Raw genomic sequence first — 19,561 nt, 5'->3', positions numbered from 1 at the left:
AAAAATATTATTGAAAATACCAAAGAAAAAGGTACACTCTTCTGCTTATTTAAATTTTTTTCTATTTTTACACTCAGACACCGCTTATTGGCAAATCCCTTTTTATTTATCAAATTATGCCCCAATCAATTGGTAAAATTGTAAAAGACAAAAGTTTTTCCCTTTTCTGATTTTAATTTCTACTAGTTAACTAATTTATATTGTTTCAAAAAAAGCCTAATTTATATAAAGACAAAAAAATTGAAGAATGCTAACATTTTCAGAAGTTATAAAGCATAATTTTATCTTCAAACTAAAATGGACCTCCTTGGCGGCAAATATATGATACTTGTGACTGATGCCTTGATGGCATTTCATATTTCTGTAGTTGGGCTGAACATTAACAGACAGTTGAATCCATTTTAGGTTCAATTCTTGTTTTTACACTTTCACACCCATTCATTCACACTACTTGCAACTGATGATATGAATGGATAACATGTTTAGTTTAAAAATAATACTCTACGCAAATCACAGCTTTAAAACATTTTGCATGAGAGTTTTTGCTTGTGCCATAATTAAGGATTAGGAACAGCTAAAGGTCTGAGCAACAGAAAGTAGCAGCTGCGACCCACACGATGATGAATAATGTTTGTAGTTGTTTAACATGTCATTTCTTACAAGGCTACACCATGGAATGTCCAAATGAGGCCACAGTCACGAAAGAGTGAAAAGAGATACAAAAGGTTATTGCTGATAGTGATTTTTGCTAATGGCAACAACTGGACAACAACCACCACCAAGAGTAACAAAAGATTTCTTGTAAAATATACAATACATTTTAGTGGAACTTAAGACTGGTCAATACGTTGTTGTGCACGGGATCAGCCAGATGATCAAGGAGGTTTTGGTAAGGGCCAACTCCTGTCACAAGACCTTGAACAAAGTAACCCAAGATTGCCAACATGGCCAACCTCCCATTCTTCACTTCCTTGAGCTTCAAATCCTTCAGGGATTTCTCATCCTTGCCAAAACCAAGGGGATTGAAGAAAGGTCCTCCGGGGTAAGCTGGGTCACCGGAACCTCCAAGACCCTTCTCCAGTCCTAAGAAGTATTGCTTTCCCATGGAGCCAGGTTTGGCCCAATCTTGGAACCTTCTGTGCTCTGCAAATCCCATGAGTGCCATCTCCAAGACAAAGAGTGTATAAGGGTCTGCCCAGTAGTTGTATGTTCCTGCAGGTGGGATCACACCGGTCTTGAACCATGGCAGTGCTGTCTCCTCTGGTATCAGACCAGCCTTGCCAAGAATCTCGGGTGCTATGGCACCGACTGCACCCAACATTGCGTAACGACCGTTGATGATCTCTCCGTATGCCAGCCATCTTGGCTCAATGAACCCTCCTGTTCCTTCAGGGTCTGAAAGTCCAAGTGGATCAAATCCATAGTCACCGGGGAGGCTGCCATCCAAGTAAGAGAGAGACTGTTTTGATGCAAACCACAAGGGTCTGTCTGCTCCTTGCTTGACAGGTGGAGTGGAAGACGCCCTGACTAAGAAGGAGGCCCTTTTGGAGAATCCATTGGGTCTTGATCCAAAGCTCTGCCTTGCAGCCTCGCCTGAGAAGGTAAGAGATGAAGATGATACCAGAGCTTGTGCAGCCATGATACTGGTGCTTCTTTGCTGCGGCCAATGTTAGATTCTGGTGAGGAGGAGGATTAAGAAAGAATGCTATCTCAAGTATCCTCCAATAAGCACGAGGCATGGAGATATGGAGCGACCTAAGCCACTACTTGAGGCCCCCACCAATGCAACTCCTGGTCCATGTGTCTTGTAATATTGTGTGGATGAGCCTATGATCTACTTCTCCAACCAACACTATACACGTAATCTCATGAATCCGATAAGGGATATTGTTTTCGTTTTTGTTTCCTTCTATGTATGTGTGTTGGCTTCATTGTATCCCGTGTTCATAGCTCTCTCGCTCTACGTGGAATTTTTTTTACCACTTGCTCTTTTTCTTGCCTCAAAATTTATGCGGAACGAAGTAGAAGAAAATTCTCAACAGCATAACATATTAAATGTGAAGATGGTGTTATATGTTGCTTCTTTCTTGTTCTTCTCGGATTAATTACCTAAAAAAGAGTCGCTAAAAGGCAAAAGCAAATTTACATTTTTAATTTCTATTAAATACTACCATTATTAAATTCAATCTCATTATGCTCGTAGTGTTGTATTTGACAGTAGAGATATATTATCCAGTTCCTAAGTAATTTTTATTTATCAACTAAACTAAAATACAATGGAACTCAATGTATCCTCACTTCTATGTATTTCTTAAAATTTGCAGCAGTAAAGATTGCTCATGCGATTCTATATTCTTCCCAAAATCGAACAAACTCATCGTCTGAATATCCAACCAAGGTCAATAACACTCTATTTAGTCCACAGAATCAATCCAGGCTGTTCCAAATAGCACGGTTGTCAACCAAACATTAAAAAATATGCAGCAGATCCTTAAGCAAAGAGGGTACAACTTTCAGCGTTACGGATCTATTGAAGTTGAAACATCCAAGAAGAAATTATTATTATCCCTGGATATAGCACTCGTGTTGATTTTCGAATATTCGTAACATGTTTTAGTGGAGCCAGATCAAGCAGATGCAAAAACAGCTGGAGTCGCATATACATTTATAAGATGCAATTCAAAGAAAAATGACATTTGACGATGTGTTTGTTCTTTTTGGACCTCCATTTTAGATAATCGGATAGCCAAAGAGACTCAAATTTCAAATTCAACACTATTCTGGTGAAAATGAGAAGATGGGAGGAAGACCGAAGATAGCTATGAAAATGACGTAGGTAATTAGATAGTACCTTAGCAATAGATCTCCAAATGCTTCTATTTTTTTGAGATAACTTTACCGTTCGAAACCTAGCCATTGAAATGGCAAAAGCTTATAATACATCCATGGCAAAAATCCAATAACAAATGCAAATCTCTTATGTCTTCACCGAAAATAAATGCCACTGAAATGCTATTTCTTTGTTGGGCTCTGAACTGTATGCCTCGTAAGAACATAGCAGTCTGGTGGTGTGATGTTTGTATAATAGTTCTGGATTGTTTCTGTGATTTCAAACCCAAATTTCTTATAAAAGTTTATGGCATCTTCGTTATTTGTCTGCACATGCAAGTAAACCTCAGAAATGTTTTGCTTGGAGCAAAGATCAAGTACATGATTCAAGAGCTTTGTTCCTGCATAAAACCAATTACAAAACTTGCCTCAATCAACTTTTGTTTAATAAAAAAATAAAATAAATCATGTAAATAACAAGTTTGAAGGGAGATAAATTTTGAATAAAGAAAAAGGGGTCGGCAGATAAAAACCGATATGTTTCTCATATGCAGCTATGCACTATGATGCTTAATTGCGTGTTGTGATAATGTGCACACACATTATAATGAAAATGATCAAATAAACCTCCAGTTAGCACAAGAGAAAGATATTGAGATTCTTCCTTACCAATACCAAGCCCACGGTAAGGTGCCAAAACACCTAAAGTCATAATGTAAACCCGGATTTGTCCCCCATTTTCCTTCTTCTCAAGCCGGCATGCAATTGCACCAACACATATGTCACTGTAGTATGCTGAAAGACAGTACGAAGAAAACAAGTACTGGGTTATTGTTGTATCCAATCTTGAGCACTATTTGTATATCAACCTTATTGGTGTGCAACTAAAAGCAAGTCATTCAAGTAAAACTTGGATATCAAACTTAGTCCTAAGAATATTCGGTGTACAAATACTACATTAAAGAGTGTTTGAAGCAATCCTAAACTGTACTATTCAGATATATTATATCTACCAAACAAAAAAGGAAAGGGTTCTGTATTCAAATAAAAATGACAATGTAGATTGTACACTGTTTGAAGCATGGATAAGGAAGATGACTGATTAAAAGTAACAAACATGTTGAAATGAATGAGGAACGAAATTGAAGTCCCTCAAACCATGAGCACACTTAACAAAGAACGAGCTACCAGAATATAAAAGCATTCCTTCGGAAATAAATACATGATTAGTTACGCATTAAATTAGCTAAGCTACAGTGGACTGGATTCAAAGTAAAAGAAAATGATATAGCAGCGAAACTATGAAGATTTGCATATAATGCTTGGGCATGAAACGAACCTAGTTTAGTGAATTCACCGGAAGCAAGTGCATCGGCATAGTATTTTTCATTGTAACGAACAGGGAAAAGAGCTATGTTGAGCTTCTTGAGCTGCATTAGGTTCTTGTCCCTCACTCCGTCGAGTGAGATTGAGACTTCACGCCCAGCTCCCATTCTACAAATGGAAACATGGAATATGCTCATCGCAGGAAACAACAATTCAATACCATAAAATTCAACCCTTCCCAAATCCCAAACCAGGCGCCAAGATAAATAAGATTCGGCTGGCAAAGACATTAATGGATAGGAGTGAAGTTGCGATGGAGCGTGAGAAAAGGGCCGTCCGTACCTGAAAAGAGTTTGAATCTGAGAGAAGGGGCTGAGTGTCGCTTCGGAATCAGAAGGAACAGCACCACCAGAGAAACACAAGTGGAGTGGCGTGGCGGTGGAGAATAAGCGTGACACATTTTTAAACCTAGAATCAGGGATTATTTTGACTTTTTACAAGCCCCATTCTATTTTCAGCTTCTTTTCGTATCTAAATTATGTTTTCTTCTTACCCATTTGGGGTCAGAAATTAAAATGAGACTAATAAAATTGGATATTTATAAAAATTGAAATCAATCTGGTTGAGATTAATGAAATTCCGTTACATTTGTATCCTCTTTTAAATTTATGTAAAATGATGTAATTATTAGAGTTTATTATTTTACTATAAAATATAGTAGCCTACAAAAATTTATAAGCAAACAGACAGAGATCCTACAAAGATTTATTAACAAACTGAAACCTCTAAATAAGTAAATAACTATAAGAAAATTTAATCATGATAAATTATCACCGACTCACTTTATAATACCTTAAGCAACAAAAATATAACTAATTCTTCTATGTTACTATTTATAACATCCAGCACTTCATTTGATCATATCAACAAATGATATTCTAAACAAGTAAACATATTAACTTTGTTTATGGTAGTTTATATATTTACATGTAGATATATTTTTAGGTTATAAGTGTACATATAAACATTTAATAAACTTTTTTTTTAAAAGTATGGGATAAAATTTAAACTCAAAATTTTTAGATAAGAAAAAAGATTATACCATTTGAATTATAGTTCATTGACAAATACTTTATATACCTTGATTGTATAAAAATAGTTATTCATATAGCTTTTTTGTGTATCAGCATTTAACCTGCAAATATTATCACTTAGCAAAACAAATTGGCAAGGACCAAAAATGGTCAATTTTGTGATTTAGTAGACAAAAGGAAAAAAGAGAATAAGAAAAGATAAATCAATAAAGCAACAAAGCTGCCAATGCGGAAAAAAAAAAAAACTGATAATTGCTTTATAACTAAGAAACACAACAATTAAATCATAGTCAGACTGCGAATGTGGGCGAGGGTGGTAGGAATGTAATCCATGCAGGGGAAATTTAACTGAAACGGGCGGTCCGGTGTATCGGCCGTGAGGGAGAGAAGAGAAAAGAAGTGTTACATGAATATTGAGATGTTAGCTCACTTCTAAACAGGTTGATTAATGGCAGAAAACTAACTCTACTACTCCCAGCGGAGCTCAGCACATCTCAGCTCACAAGCCCCTTGATTGGTTCCAGCAAGACATTCTTGCTAAGTTAGGGCGTTAGGCTTGTATTAAGATTCTAGCTTGTTCATTGATCGTGTCCATGTTAAGCGATAATATTTTAACATTTTATTTGCAAAACCTAAATTAAAATTATTAATTTTGATGGCATTGACTCTTGAGAGTAGTTGAATGGTTGAAACCATTGTTGTTTCCGGCTCTAACGGTATTAAACGCTGCTGGAATGTAGAAACGAAGTGCCACAAGACCCCTATGAGCGAGAGTATATATAATACTGTGTTGTATTAAAAGGGAAGGAAAATAAATTAGACGATAAAGAAGCAGAAAAGGGGATCACCTTATCATTATTCATCCGATCTGACTCACAGCAATGGCTCATTCTGCGGCAATTACGTCAGCTCCTTCTTACTCTCTAACCGCACTCCCCTTCACTACTACATACTCTTCTCCATCTGGAATATTCCTCGCTAAGCCCACGTGGAACCCCAAAATGCTCCATCTCCGGAGCAGACCACCAGTCAGAGCTGCCGTCTCCATCGAGAAAGAGACGCCAGAAGCCCACCGCCCAGACACCTTTCTCAGAGAATCCGACGATCAGGCCCATTCTTCTTCCTCCTCCTCTTCTGTAAGGGCCCGCTTCGAGAAGATGATTAGAGAAGCTCAGGACACCGTCTGCACCGCCCTTGAGGCCGCCGACGGCGGGGCCAGCTTCAAGGAGGATGTTTGGTCCAGGCCCGGCGGCGGTGGCGGCATCAGCAGGGTTCTCCAGGACGGCGCCGTTTGGGAGAAGGCTGGAGTTAATGTCTCCGTTGTTTACGGCGTCATGCCGCCAGAAGCTTACCGCGCTGCAAAAGCTGCCGCTTCTCCTGACCAGAAGCCTGGTCCTATCCCTTTCTTCGCCGCTGGAATCAGCTCCGTAAGTGTTTCCCCCATTCAATTCTTTTCCATTTCAGATGGAATGGGCAATGACATCAACCTTTGTTCAGGTTTTGCATCCGAAGAACCCATTTGCCCCAACCTTGCATTTCAATTATCGCTATTTTGAAACTGATGCTCCTAAAGGTAATGGCGCCCTTGCAGATTATGATTTTCCATCCTTATTTCGGAGCTGTTTCTCATACCATTATTAATCCTGTTTTCTGTCACATATGCCAGTTTCTAAGGTAATTGTCTTGCAAATAAGTATCTGCATAAATTTGCTGCTACTGACTGTGTAACCCTGTTGAATTCTACAGATGCTCCCGGAGCACCTAGGCAGTGGTGGTTTGGCGGGGGGACTGACTTGACTCCTGCTTACATTTTCGAGGAGGATGTTAAACACTTCCATTCGGTATATTCTCAATGCAAAAATATTAGTTCATGACATTTTTGTGATTTAGATTTAGAATTTTAGGGAGAAAATAAGTCAAGTAAAACACTAATGAACCATAGTTCTGCTGTTTTAAAATGGCACTTCACATTCATGTATTGCTTCTTATGTTTTTTTTGATAGATAGATTTGAAGTGTTGGATGGGTTTACCTGAATCTGATTCCTATAGCTAGTTTCTTTTCGTAAATAAGGCATCTAAAACAACCTTCTTTAGTAGGACTAGTTTCTTTTGATGCTACTATCGGGGGTTTCTGCATGCAAATGCTTGAGAATTCTGCAATCAGATCAATTTACATAATTCTACTTTATTTACAATAAACCCTGACAAGGAAAGAGAAATCCATCCGTTTGATGCTTACTTAAAATTCATGTGAGAGGATTTTTTTTTTTTTTTTTTGCCCCTTTGGAAACTTGCACTTGAGCATTAGGCTCATTTGCTACCATATATTCCCCTCTCCCCCACCCAAAGAAGGTTAAAAGAAAAAAGAGTGAGCTTATTCTTGTTGAAACAAGAGCAACTTATTTACTTCTATTGTGCTGCATTACAGACTCAAAAAAAGGCTTGTGACAAGTTTAATCCTGATTTTTACCCCCGCTTCAAGAAATGGTGTGACGACTACTTCTATATCAAGGTATGACTGTTAATTCATTTTGAAATAAGTATTGGTTTAGTTGTAGTCTTAGGTTCTATTTGACAAACAGAAAATAAACAAACATATTAAAAGTATGTACTACTTATTCAGTTGTTCATTTCAATAACCTATAATAAAAGAGTATACTTGAAATCCTTTTGTCTGTCCATCAATCATCATCATTAATTTTGATTAACTTTGTGTGTGGATAATACAAAATGGGGAACGAAATGGTAGTAAATAGTGAATACTGATAACTGTTGGTGAGAATCAGACAAGGGAATGGGAAGAAGAGTAGATTCAAGTGGTAGCAAGAGATGGTACTATTGCATGAAAAAGTACATCGAGCTGATGAGAGGTTATATTAAGGAGAGTTTATATACCAGCGTGTGAAGGGAGAATAAGTATAATAACACAGAAATATATATATGAGGAACAAAAACTTGATATATCTATTCCTAATTGATTTGGTTTAGAAACTCAAAATGCAAATACACAGGTCGGATCCCATTGACAATATTGGGATTGAAAAACTCCACTGTATTTACCTTTTTATAGTCTATTACTCATCATGCATGGTGGTCCCATTTTCAGCATAACAAGGGAGCCTGTATAATATGTAACTAGATGGCTCCTGTAAGCGTTCTGTCAAGTTTTGGGGGTTAGAGTAGATTCAGGGTGTGTCTATAATTGAACTTTAAGTGCATGACAGAGTTGATTCAGTGTGTGTGGGCATGATTGAACTTTTAAGTGCATGACATATTCTGTTGTTGATTGTTTTTCCTTATTTTGTCTCTTATTTCTACATTCAGCATCGAGATGAAAGGCGAGGACTTGGAGGAATATTTTTTGATGATCTGAATGACTACGATCAGGAGATGCTTCTTTCCTTCGCGACTGGTAATTGCTTGCATTTGCATGTATAAATGGATGCTTCTAACTAGAAAGACATTTCATTCATTTTTTTCCCTTCCTGTTTCATGCTTGTTTAAACTATGGTTTTCTTGCAGAATGTGCAAACTCTGTTATTCCTGCATATATTCCTATCATAGAGAGAAGGAAGGATTTGCCCTTTACAGAGCAGCAGAAAGCATGGCAACAATTGAGAAGGGGACGATACGTTGAATTCAATTTGGTATAGTATTAAAGTCCACTCTTTCTAATACACACACAAGGCTCTATTCTTTCTCAATTCAAGGTGACATAGTAATCAAAATTATGGCAACAGGTATACGATAGGGGTACCACATTTGGGCTTAAAACAGGAGGCAGAATAGAGAGTATTCTTGTATCTCTCCCACTGACTGCTCGATGGGAATATGATCATGTAAGATTGTAGATTCTTTTCTTATTTAAAATACACTGGATATTTTGTATCTCCCAATTTTCTATCTTTGATATTGATACTGAAATGGTGTTATCTTTTTGTGCTCAGAAACCAGAGGAGGGAAGTGAAGAATGGAAACTCCTGGATGCCTGCATAAACCCCAAGGAGTGGGTGTAATTTATGGACTTAGCAATGCCCCTAATTTGCTTCGTTGTTTATTAACCAGGGAGCTTGTTTCTTCTTTCGGTGTATATCAAGTTCGTGTTGCAACGAATACAATTCTAGCTTGTACACTGAATTCAAATTAAACGTTTTGCTAGTTTCATTTTTTGTAGAGGGTGAACTGGAGAAAATTACAAATATGAAATATCTAAACTCTATCTGTAGCAGTACCAACCATTATCTTTTACCTATCCAAAATATGCTTAACAATGTTATAATAATGCAAAGACTGCCTCTTCATTTGAGCAAAACTTAAACTTGATTAATCTAGTGATGAGACAGAAAATGAAATAAACTCGGTTCATTAAAATGAGGATTTTCTATATAGGTCCCAGAACAAGTAGATGCACATTCTAATTTGGCATTGCTGCCGTTGACATGTTTCTTAGTAATGTCAATAAACAAAAAAGTGGGTAGCACATTTATATACCAAAAAGAAGGGAGTCCCTCGAACACTATATACTGCCAGACCCAGATGTGGATGGAGGATTTGCTTCATCATGAGAAGCAGTCCTGGTAGGCCAATCAAGGAACTTGTAGCCTGCGAGTGAGGGCGGCAAATAGCTCTGTGTTGCTGAAGGGTTGTCTGGAGGGTATATGTATCCCTTGCCATATCCAATGTCCTTCATTAGTTTGGTTGGAGCATTCCTGAGATGAAGGGGCACCCCTTCATTCTGCCCAACAGATTCCCTCACCACCTTCTGAGCAGCTCCTATTGCTCTGTAAACAGAGACGGATTTGGGAGCCAATGCCAAGTAGGCGACACACTGCGCAAGAATGACATTGCATTCTGGCATTCCCAGGAAGTGGCAGGCCTGATAGCAAGAAACAGCCTGATTGAGAGCTGAGGGATCAGCCAAACCAACATCCTCACTTGCAAACCTTATGAGCCTGCGCGCAATGTAGAGAGGCTCTTCCCCTCCTTCCAACATTCTTGCCAACCAATAAATCCCTGCATTGGCATCACTCCCCCTCATGGATTTGTGGAGCGCGCTGATCAGATTATAGTGCTCTTCCCCAGCTTTATCATAAGCAAGATGCTTGCACTGAAGTGCCTCCTTTGCGTCATCGAGTGTAACAGCAACAGCAGCAGCCTTCTGTTGCTCCTCTTTGGATTGGTTAGCAGGTTGTTGGAGCCTTGCAGCAGCAGTAACAGCAGCTATCTCGAGAGCATTCAGGGCGACACGAGCATCCCCATCACAGTTGTTTCCTATGAAATCCAGAACATCCTGGCTCACATCAACCTGACAACCAGCGCTGTGAGTCAACCCTTTGTCGGAGTCATTGACAGCCCTTCTGAGAAGCAAGGCAACATGGTGGGGCTTGAGAGGGTTAAGGGTAAGGACCCTGCAGCGAGACAAGAGAGGGGTGATCAAGTGGAACGAAGGGTTCTCGGTGGTGGCTCCGACGAAGACAATGCTGCCATCTTCAATGACGGGCAAGAAAGAGTCCTGCTGGGACTTGTTAAATCTGTGAACCTCATCCACGAACAGAACGGTTCTCTGGTTGCTCTTCACTCTCAGCTTTCTGGCCTCGTCCACGGCGTCCCGGACATCTTTGACGCCGCTCGTGACAGCGGATAAGGAGACAAAGCGATAACAAGGGCATTGTTGATGGGGAAAGGAGTTGACGATTGCTCTGGCGATGGTGGTCTTGCCGGTGCCGGGGGGACCCCAGAGGAGGATGGAAGGGAGACGGTTGCGGTGGATGGCGGAGCGAAGGAGGGAAGTGGGGGAGAGGAGATGGTCCTGACCAAGGACGTCGTCGAGGGTTCTGGGGCGGAGGCGCTCGTATAAGGGCTCGTGGGCGTTCTTCTTGGAAGGGCGAAGAGGGTTGAAGAAGAAGGAAGATTGAGGATTAGGATTAGGATTAGGATTGGGATTTGAGGAGGGTAGTGTTCTTTGGCGTTTTGAGAGTGGGGATGCCTCGTCGTGTTGCTGTTGCTCAACATCAATTGCTTGCCCTTCTTGCTTCGAGTGCGAGTGGAAAAACCGTTCGATCTTAGGTTGCGTGGGCGCCGGCGGTGGGGAAGCTGAAGGGTTCGATTTGTGAGTTAGGATCCATTCGGTGGCTTTGACGGTGGATCTGCCGCCGGTGGCAGCCAAGGCTTGGGCGGCTAGCTCGTTGGGGAAGCCCATGCTAAGCAGCTGTTGCATCTCGTTCTCCATTCTGGCAAATACTATTCTGCTCTCACATTATTAATGCTTAGGGTGTGGCTATCTGACTCACTTTGGGATGGGAATCTCAGCGCCTTCCTAATTGCTATCTTCACCGCTTCACCCATCTTTTCTTTATTCCAAATTCCATCCCCCTTTCCTTTTGCTTTGGGATTCTAAATACCCGCCATTTCTTCTTAATTCCTATTTCATTTATATTATTATTACCGCCATAATTTATTCATTCATTTTGACTCGCTTTTTCTAATTTCCAAATCGATTATATTTACTTCATCTTTATACATTAAATTAAATAGTTCACTTCAACTTGTACTCCAATAGTTTGAGTTGAACAATGGTATTATTTTCTCTGCTTAGTGTGGTGCCAATGGGGTCAGTGCATGGATTCTTTCTTATATACTTGCTTGCTTCTACGTCGGATGCACTTTACAAATTACAACTGATTCCATGACAATGACTGCCCTTCTGAATTACCAAACTCATGCACTTCACCGGATTTTTAAACTCCACTAATTGCAGCCTCTCTACTTTTTTTTTTCTTTTCTTTTTTGGTCTGGTATTTGTTTATTTTAAGGACACAGGCGGTCATTCAATACGGGCTCAACTAGAAAGCACACTTTGGAACTACAAAGACACATATTAGTTCAAAGAAAACGGGCCTCTTGAGGCTGTGCTTCTGTTGGGCTCCTCATAGCCCAAGAAAAACATAGCCTTCAATCAGATTTCCTTCGTTATGTCTAAAAACCAAAAACTTAAAAGCAGAGTTTTCTTTCTTCGCATATAAACTTAATTGAGACCACGCAGCGAAGGCCTAATACAGATGACATATCTTATGTCTCTTCTAAATTGCATCGAGGTTTAAGTTTCAGTTAAGACTGGATGTTATTTAAGAACCCGTAATGAGTACTCATGCAATGTGTGTATATTGTGTGGGTATGTAGTATATAGATGTAATGTCTAGAATTGTCATGATCAAGTATACTATTATCTAATGGTAGTATTTTGATACTAAAAGTGTTACATTATGATATTAAATAACATCAGTGGCAATGATAATATTAAGAACAATCTAAAGAGGGTCTTAAGTAAAAATAATATGCAAAAATTGATCTGCACCCAACCCAGCACAATCCAATACCTAGAAATAATATGCAGAAATAGATCTGCACCTGGCTTAGTACAATCCAGTTAATGGGAGTGGTGACAAGTTTACAACTTTTAAATCCAGTTTCGAACAAACAAATCAAGGAAATATTTCAAAATTTATTTGTCTTTTATTTTGACTCTGTTATAAAAAATTCTTTTGACTGATTCAATTTCATTTAAATCATCACCCGCCAATACCAAGTCATCGACATACACAAGAGTTACTGTAAATGTCAAAAAAATCTGTTTGGTAAATAAACTATAATTTAATTTGTATTGAGTGTAACTCATCTCAAACAAGACAGATTTTAGTTTATAGTTTTACTGTCGACTTGCTTGTTTCAGTCCATACAAGGACTTCTCAAGCTTGTAAACCTGTCCTGATGAAGCTTCTAAGTCTAGGAAAACCTGCATATAAACTTCTTCTTCGAATTCTCTATACAAAAAGGCAGTGTTTATATCAATTTGTTTGAGATGTCAGTCCTGCAATAGCCAACACAATTTTCAATGGACTCACCTTTACTATTCAGAGACATTGTTTCGGTAGTGAAGTTGGACTCTTCAATCTTTCTCAAATCACGCTAAATGATCGTGAATTAGAGAACAAGTTATCTATTTTTCAACCTGCAATCTTCATGTTCTTCTATTCACGCTCACCGTACCATATAAAAAAAATGCATGTGAGATTGGAGAACATATTATTAGAGAAAGAGAGGAGAAATTAGACAATGAAACTTGCATTAATGAAGAACTCAAAAAATACAAGCTTTTGTTGTAAAATAAATAAAAGATATAAAATAGAGATGTATAAATAGAAGACTTTATTATTAATATAATTAGCTCAATAATTATTATATATATATAATAATATTATATGTTGTATTGTGTATATATATACAAAGATAAGAAAAAGTATTAAAATAAAGAGAGAGAGATTTGCATTTGATACTATCTCAATATAATAAAGATGGTTAATATTGCTATTAATATTATATGTAAAGAGTAATAGAAAATAGAATTTAAAATACTTATAAAATAAAATAGGAGAAAGAATTGTAGTAGAAATATAAGGAGAATAGTATTTGATTGTAGCATAAAGAGGGAATAGATTTCTTATTACTTGCTTCTGTGTAAGAAAGAAAAGAGAGAGTATTTGTATTTCTTGTTGTGTACAGATGGATGCAATGCATCCCCTATTTATACACATAAGATATCACCCTTTTTCAATCTTTATTAAATACATTCTCTCTTGAGAATGTGAGCTTCACATGGAGAAATGGGCATCCACGTCCTATGCTTATCACAACACTCCCCCTTGGATGACCATTTTAGGATTATTGCCTCGTTAAAACCTTACTAAAGAAAAACCCATTGGGAAAAAAACCTTAGTGAAGGAAAAAGAGTACAATATCCTTTAATGATGGGGCTGCCTCATTAAAAACTTTGTCAAGAAAAACCCAATGGGAAAAAACCTGACCAAGGAAAAAAGAGTACAGTCTCCCCCTCTTGTCGACATCAGTTGATGTCTCGAAATCGGCGCATCCCAATCTCATGTACCAATCTTTCAAAGGAAGATTTTGGGAGTGACTTTGTGAACAAATCTGCCAGATTGTCACTTGAGCGGATCTGTTGGACATCAATTGTCCCTTGATTTTGAAGATCATGAGTGAAGAAGAATTTGGGAGAAATATGCTTTGTTCTATCACCTTTGATGTATCCTCCCTTAAGTTGAGCAATGCATGCTGTATTATCTTCAAACAGGACAGTTGGAGCTATCTTATGATCAATCAGTCCACATGATGATAGAATATATTGAATCAGACTCCTCAGCCAAAAACACTCGCGACTAGCTTCATGAATCGCCAGTATTTCAGCATGATTAGAGGATGTTGCAGCAATCGTCTGTTTTGTGGACCTCCAAGATATAGCTGTACCACCATATGTGAACAGGTATCCTGTTTGAGATCTCCCTTTATGTGGATCAGACAAGTATCCGGCATCTGCATAGCCAACTAGTTGTGATTTGGATCCATAGGGATAAAACAATCCCATATCAACCGTTCCATGAAGATATCGAAAAATTTGTTTGATTCCACTCCAATGTCTTCTGGTTGGAGAGGAACTATACCTTGCTAGTAAATTCACCGCGAATGATATGTCAGGTCGCATATTATTAGCAAGATACATTAGTGCTCCAATGGCACTAAGATATGGTACTTCAGGACCAAGGATATCTTCATTTTCTTCTTTAGGACGGAATTGATCCTTTTTCACATCCAAAGATCTTACGATCATTGGGGTACTTAATGGATGTGACTTATCCATATAAAATCTCTTCAAGATCTTTTCTGTGTATGTTGTTTGATGAATAAAGATCCCGTCTTTTATATGCTCGATCTGCAGGCCGAGACAAAATTTAGTCTTTCCAAGATCTTTCATCTCAAACTCTTCTTTTAGAGTTTTTATAATTGTTGGAATCTCTTCAGGAGTCCCAATGATATTTAAATCATCAACGTACACAGCAATTATAACGAATCCAGATGCAGATTTCTTTATGAAAACACATGGGCAGATATCATCATTCTTGAATCCGTTTTTGGCCAGATACTCAGTAAGACGATTATACCACATTCGTCCAGATTGCTTTAGACCATATAAAGATCTTTGCAATTTGACTGAGTATAACCCTTGCGAATATTCATTGGATGGTTTAGATATCTTTAATCCTTCAGGGACCTTCATATAGATATCCCGATCTAATGAGCCGTATAAATAGGCTGTTACCACATCCATTAAATGCATATGCAGTTTATGATATGCAGATAAACTGACCAAATAACGCAATGTTATCGCATCCACTACAGGGGAATACGTTTCTTCATAATCTATACCGGGCCTTTGTGAAAAACCTTGTGCCACAAGTCGTGCTTTGTAGCGCACAACTTCATTTTTCTCATTTCGTTTTCTCACAAATACCCATTTGTATCCAACAGGTTTTACATCTTCAGGTGTACGGACTACAGGTCCAAAGACTTCACGTTTTGCAAGTGAGTCTAATTCAGCCTTCATGGCTGCTTCCCATTTTGGCCAATCATTTCTTTGTCGACATTCTTCAACTGATCTTGGCTCAAGATCCTTACTTTCATGCATGATATCTAATGCCACATTATATGCAAATATTTCATTGACAATTGTCTTATTTCGGTCCCATTTCTCTCCTGTAAAGACATAATTTATCGAGATCTCGTCATTTTCACAATTTTCAGGTACCTGAACGTCTTCTGGCGTTATATCAGAATTTTGGACAACTGCCGGTGTCTTTACTATGTCTTTTTCAACAGGAATCGTATTTACCTCTTTTCTCTTTCGAGGATTTTTGTCTTTGGAACCGACAGGCCTGCCACGCTTCTGGCGTGTATTTGCTTCCGTGGCTATTTGTCCTACTGGGACATCAATTCGAATTGGGGCATTTTCCGCCCTGCCACGCTTCTGGCGTGAATTTGCTTCAGTGGCTACTTGTCCTACTGGGACATCAATTCGAATTGGGGCATTTTCCGCTGGTATATAAGATTTGGTTATCCTCTTTGTATCGGAAAATGCATCAGGCAATTCATTTGCTATTCTTTGCAAATGTATAATCTTTTGAACTTCTAGTTCACATTGCCCTGATCGAGGATCTAAATGCATCAACGATGATGCATTCCAATTAAGTTCCTTTTCAGGAAGCTTATTCTTTCCCCCTAATGTTGGAAATTTTGATTCATCAAAATGACAATCCGCAAACCGGGCTTTAAACACATCACCAGTTTGTATCTCAAGATACCTCACTATAGATGGAGAATCATATCCAACATATATCCCCAATTTTCTTTGGGGTCCCATTTTGGTACGATTAGGTGGTGCAATGAGAACATATATCGCACACCCAAATATTCTTAAATGGGAAACATTTGGCTGCTGGCCAAAAGCTAATTGCATAGGAGAGAATTGATGATAACTTGTTGGCCTCAAACGAATAAGTGCTGCGGCATGTAAAATAGCATGCCCCCAAACCGAGGTTGGGAGATTTGTTCTCATAAGCAAGGGTCTAGCAATTAATTGGAGGCGCTTAATAAGTGATTCTGCTAACCCATTTTGTGTGTGAACATAAGCTACTGGATGTTCAACACTTATTCCATTAGCCATACAATAAGTATCAAAAGCTTGGGAAGTAAATTCACCAGCATTATCAAGACGAATTGCTTTAATTGGATTTTCTGGAAATTGTGCTTTTAATCGAATAATTTGAGCCAGTAATCTCGCAAACGCCAGGTTGCGAGAAGATAATAAGCACACATGTGACCATCTCGAAGATGCGTCTATGAGGACCATAAAATATCTAAAAGATCCACATGGTGGATGAATAGGTCCACATATATCACCTTGAATCCTTTCTAGGAATTCAGGGGACTCAAATCCAATCTTTACTGGTGATGGCCTTAAAATTAACTTTCCCTGAGAACATGCAGCACAACAAAATTCACTAGTTTTAAGAATCTTCTGGTTCTTTAGTGAATGTCCATGAGAGTTTTCAATAATTCTCCTCATCATGGTTGTTCCCGGATGACCCAAACGGTCGTGCCAAGTTATGAATTCATTTGGGCTAGTAAACTTCTGGTTTACAGTGGCATGTGATTCAATTGCACTAATCTTGGTATAATACAACCCAGATGAGAGAGAGGGTAATTTTTCTAATATAACTTTCTTATTTGAATCATGAGTTGTGATACATAAATACTCATGATTTCCCTCATTCATCGTCTCAACATGATATCCATTTCGGCGAATATCTTTGAAACTCAACAAGTTTCTCAGAGACTTGGTAGATAATAGTGCATTATTTATTATAAATTTTGTTCCTCCAGGAAACAAAATTACAGCTCTTCCAGAGCCTTCTATCACATTGCCTGAGCCAATAATAGTATTAACATATTCCTCTTTTGGCACAAGATGGGTAAAATATATATCACTTTTGAGAATAGTGTGCGAACTTGCACTATCCGCAAGGCATACATCTTCATTACATATCCTTGCCATTCTTCAAAAACAAATAATAATAAAATGAGTAGTATGCACAGATAAATTGAGTACTTGATCAGAATTATTTTTCTAAGAAACACTGTACATAAAATAATGTCATATACTAAAATTTTATTTTAAAATTTGACACATTTAATAATTTCAAAATTCATATTAATATTTCATTATTTATGTACATCACATTTGAAACTTAAATACATAGAAAATAAAACTTAATAAGTTCTTTACATTATTTATTTACATATATACTTCACAATCCCACATATTAAACTATTCCATCATTGATCAAATGACCAATATTTCCTTCAGGGTCCTCAAAGAAATCAGATACATCATAATGAGTGGTGGAGTTCTCAGCATCATTTGAAACAAAATTTGTTTCCTTTCCTTTGTCGTTCTTTTTCAAAGATGCCTGGTAAAGATCGACTAGGTGCCTTGGGGTACGACAGGTACGTGACCAATGGCCCTTTCCACCACAGTGGAAACACTTCTCCTCGGTTGATTTATTCTGCCCGATATTCCTTTCTTTGTCCCACTTCTGGTGAGATCCTCTCTTTTGAACATAATTCTTTTCCTTCCATAATTTTTCTTGTTATTAAAAGCTTGCCATTTACCTCTTCTGGGTAATGATTTGCCGCATTTACTTCAGGAAATGGGGCGGCGCCAGCTGTGCGCGCTTCATGATTTTTTAATAACAACTCATTGTTGCGTTCGGCAACAAGAAGGCAAGAAATTAACTCAGAATATTTTTTAAACCCTTTCTCTCGATACTGCTGCTGCAGGAGCACATTCGAGGCATGGAAGGTTGAGAAAGTTTTCTCCAACATATCATGATCAGTTATTTTTTCCCCACACAATTTCATTCGTGAGGTGATTCGAAACATTGCAGAATTATATTCATTTATAGATTTAAAATCTTGTAAACGCAAATGCGTCCATTCATACCGGGCTTGAGGAAGTATCACCGTTTTCTGATGATTGTACCTTTCTTCAAGGTCTTTCCAAAGATCTGCAGGATCTTTTAATGTGAGATATTCATTTTTCAATCCTTCGTCAAGATGACGACGGAGAAAAATCATGGCTTTAGCTTTATCCTTCTGGGATGCATTATTCTCAGCTTTAATGGTATCTCCAAGATCCATTGAATCAAGATGGATTTCAGCATCTAATATCCATGATAAATAATTGTTTCCAGATATATCAAGAGCATTGAATTCAAGATGAGAGAGTTTCGACATAATGAAAATTTGTTACCTGAGTCTTCCTAAAAATTTGATCAGAGTGTCGTGCTGATAACGTGTTGTAAAATAAATAAAAGATATAAAATAGAGATGTATAAATAGAAGACTTTATTATTAATATAATTAGCTCAATAATTATTATATATATATAATAATATTATATGTTGTATTGTGTATATATATACAAAGATAAGAAAAAGTATTAAAAATAAAGAGAGAGAGATTTGCATTTGATACTATCTCAATATAATAAAGATGGTTAATATTGCTATTAATATTATATGTAAAGAGTAATAGAAAATAGAATTTAAAATACTTATAAAATAAAATAGGAGAAAGAATTGTAGTAGAAATATAAGGAGAATAGTATTTGATTGTAGCATAAAGAGGGAATAGATTTCTTATTACTTGCTTCTGTGTAAGAAAGAAAAGAGAGAGTATTTGTATTTCTTGTTGTGTACAGATGGATGCAATGCATCCCCTATTTATACACATAAGATATCACCCTTTTTCAATCTTTATTAAATACATTCTCTCTTGAGAATGTGAGCTTCACATGGAGAAATGGGCATCCACGTCCTATGCTTATCACAACAGCTTTATAATT

The 19,561-nt window shown here is 37.7% G+C and overlaps 4 protein-coding genes across 4 annotated transcripts; 1 reads left to right on the top strand and 3 right to left on the bottom strand.

The window, feature by feature from the left end:
* Positions 1–618: 618 nt before the first annotated feature.
* On the bottom strand, positions 619–1,756 carry LOC130941205 (chlorophyll a-b binding protein 8, chloroplastic). Its single transcript, XM_057869623.1, has one exon. The coding sequence runs from the start codon at positions 1,637–1,639 to the stop codon at positions 821–823; it is 819 nt and encodes a 272-aa protein (XP_057725606.1). The 5' UTR covers positions 1,640–1,756; the 3' UTR covers positions 619–820.
* An 880-nt stretch (positions 1,757–2,636) lies between these two features.
* LOC130941206 (uncharacterized) lies at positions 2,637–5,757 on the bottom strand. The gene is made up of 5 exons (XM_057869624.1): positions 5,656–5,757; positions 4,498–4,623; positions 4,169–4,323; positions 3,499–3,624; positions 2,637–3,230 (listed from the first exon to the last, which is right to left on the bottom strand). Coding segments are annotated over exons 1-5 (627 nt in total). The 5' UTR covers positions 5,658–5,757; the 3' UTR covers positions 2,637–3,012.
* A 185-nt stretch (positions 5,758–5,942) lies between these two features.
* On the top strand, positions 5,943–9,398 carry LOC130941204 (oxygen-dependent coproporphyrinogen-III oxidase, chloroplastic-like). The gene is made up of 8 exons (XM_057869622.1): positions 5,943–6,676; positions 6,747–6,822; positions 6,996–7,090; positions 7,679–7,762; positions 8,575–8,662; positions 8,773–8,897; positions 8,991–9,089; positions 9,198–9,398. The coding sequence occupies exons 1-8, from the start codon at positions 6,131–6,133 to the stop codon at positions 9,264–9,266; spliced, it is 1,182 nt and encodes a 393-aa protein (XP_057725605.1). The 5' UTR covers positions 5,943–6,130; the 3' UTR covers positions 9,267–9,398.
* Positions 9,399–9,611: 213 nt separating this feature from the next.
* Positions 9,612–11,634, bottom strand: LOC130941203 (uncharacterized). The gene has a single exon (XM_057869621.1). It carries the CDS (start codon positions 11,477–11,479, stop codon positions 9,767–9,769), a length of 1,713 nt encoding a protein of 570 aa, XP_057725604.1. The 5' UTR covers positions 11,480–11,634; the 3' UTR covers positions 9,612–9,766.
* Between the last annotated feature and the right edge of the window lie 7,927 nt (positions 11,635–19,561).

Source organism: Arachis stenosperma, chromosome 7, assembly GCF_014773155.1.
Source record: "Arachis stenosperma cultivar V10309 chromosome 7, arast.V10309.gnm1.PFL2, whole genome shotgun sequence".
Taxonomy (NCBI): domain Eukaryota; kingdom Viridiplantae; phylum Streptophyta; class Magnoliopsida; order Fabales; family Fabaceae; genus Arachis; species Arachis stenosperma.
This window is presented reverse-complemented; position numbering and strand designations above follow the sequence as displayed.

What these genes read in the sequence shown, in the direction of transcription:
- LOC130941204 (XM_057869622.1), top strand. Translation starts at nt 6,131, where the DNA reads ATGGCTCATTCTGCGGCAATTACGTCAGCTCCTTCTTACTCTCTAACC. An exon ending in TGAAACTGATGCTCCTAAAG is followed by an intron (nt 6,823 to 6,995) that starts GTAATGGCGCCC and finishes TGAATTCTACAG; the next exon opens with ATGCTCCCGGAGCACCTAGG. An exon ending in ACGACTACTTCTATATCAAG is followed by an intron (nt 7,763 to 8,574) that starts GTATGACTGTTA and finishes TTCTACATTCAG; the next exon opens with CATCGAGATGAAAGGCGAGG.
- LOC130941206 (XM_057869624.1), bottom strand. An exon ending in CGGTGAATTCACTAAACTAG is followed by an intron (nt 3,625 to 4,168) that starts GTTCGTTTCATG and finishes ACTGTCTTTCAG; the next exon opens with CATACTACAGTGACATATGT. An exon ending in TTACCGTGGGCTTGGTATTG is followed by an intron (nt 3,231 to 3,498) that starts GTAAGGAAGAAT and finishes GGTTTTATGCAG; the next exon opens with GAACAAAGCTCTTGAATCAT.
- LOC130941203 (XM_057869621.1), bottom strand. Translation starts at nt 11,479, where the DNA reads ATGGAGAACGAGATGCAACAGCTGCTTAGCATGGGCTTCCCCAACGAG.
- LOC130941205 (XM_057869623.1), bottom strand. Translation starts at nt 1,639, where the DNA reads ATGGCTGCACAAGCTCTGGTATCATCTTCATCTCTTACCTTCTCAGGC.